General features: G+C 35.9%; 1 gene segment (V, D, J or C); it reads left to right on the top strand.

Annotated features, from left to right (window-relative positions):
• Positions 1–551: 551 nt before the first annotated feature.
• LOC137100125 (Ig heavy chain V region 5A-like) lies at positions 552–988 on the top strand. The segment is given in 2 exon segments: positions 552–594; positions 681–988. Coding segments are annotated over 2 exon segments (351 nt in total).
• Positions 989–1,530: the final 542 nt, after the last annotated feature.

The following is a 1,530-nucleotide window of genomic DNA, read 5'->3' as shown; positions in this document are numbered from 1 at the left end:
TACGGAGCCCAGGAAGTACATGGTCGCTTATAGATATTTCTTGCAGTAGACGAGCAATATGTTTGTCTTTCTGTCCTTATAGCTCCAACAGATGTTACCATTTCAGTTTTGGCACAAATGATTGTTTTATGAATAAAGTTGAAACCGACCCCAACAACACAAAGACCATCATTTTAAGCAGAGCAATTTATAATTTAGTGTTTTTGTTTTATTTTTAAATAGACGTTCCTGTGAAAGTCAAAAACCTTTTTGGTACTTTTATGCATTTAAAACCTAAAAAGGATTCGTGCCGACCCTGACACAATAGGAACGTTAATTTTAAGCATTAATAGTTTACAATAATAGTGAGTATGTAAAGAAATGTCATTATTATTTGTAATGCAAAACAAGCAACAAGTGTGTTTTCATTTTGCAGATATAATAAAACTAAACATTGATGGTTCATATGTTTTATTCTATGCAAACTCAGTGACCTGCCTTGTTCCTCAGCTATAAAAACATCACACCACACAGTCTCAGGAGTTCACAGCGCTTCAGCTTCACCATTAAACATGTTTCCTGTTGCCGTGCTGCTGCTGTTGGCAGCTGCTTCATGTGAGTCTCTATAGATCAGTCATACTCAACAGTTCTCCTCAAGGTGAAATTTATCACAAACACTTTCTTCTTTTAAAATTTAACAGGTGTGAAGTGTGAACAGTTGACACAGCCAGACTCTGTGACTGTGCAGCCAGGTCAACAACTGTCCATCACCTGTCAGGTCTCTTATTCTGTGAGTGACTACTGGACAGCTTGGATCAGACAACCTGCAGGAAAAGAACTGGAGTGGATTGGAAGTGCACTTGTTGGATACACCTCAAGCTACAAAGATTCACTAAAGAACAAGTTCAGCATTGATTTAGTTTCCTCCAGAAACACAGCGACTCTAAATGGACAGAATGTGCAGCCTGAAGACTCTGCTGTGTATTACTGTGCCAGATGGTCACAGTAACACAAACCATCAGTAGAGCTGAACAAAAACCCCTCAGTGTGTGAACACTTGGGCCACCAGAGGGGGCTTTGAGACCACTAATGATTATAAGATCAGTTTACTGAGAGAAATATTCTTTTTACATGTTGAACAAAGCACTGCAAATATAATATTAATATTATATAAAGGTTTTGTTCAGCAGTTTGAATTTAGTTATATTGTTGGATTCACAAATCTACAAAGGTAACAACAATGAAGCTCACAGACTTTCAGTAGTCTTCTGTAAACATCACGATCATCCTGTAAGCTGCTACTTAAAGCGTCTTCTTTCTGATTCACTCCAGATTATTTTAAAATGAGACTTTTAAAACAATTTGCACAAATAATCACCAACATACACATATAATACACTATTTTTATGTATATTTCTGAAAACAACCTAATAATTTAAAACCTTAAGTACATAACATATAAAAAATTGATATAAAAATGTTCCTTTTAAAAGATGTATCTTAATGAGGAGGAGGAGTCAATGCAAATCTCTGATTTCTTCCATCTCTACA

This window comes from Channa argus, chromosome 15 (assembly GCF_033026475.1).
Source record: "Channa argus isolate prfri chromosome 15, Channa argus male v1.0, whole genome shotgun sequence".
In the NCBI taxonomy this organism is placed as follows: Eukaryota; Metazoa; Chordata; class Actinopteri; order Anabantiformes; family Channidae; genus Channa; species Channa argus.
The sequence above is the reverse complement of the archived record's forward strand: the minus strand, read 5'-3'. Positions and strand labels throughout refer to the sequence as shown.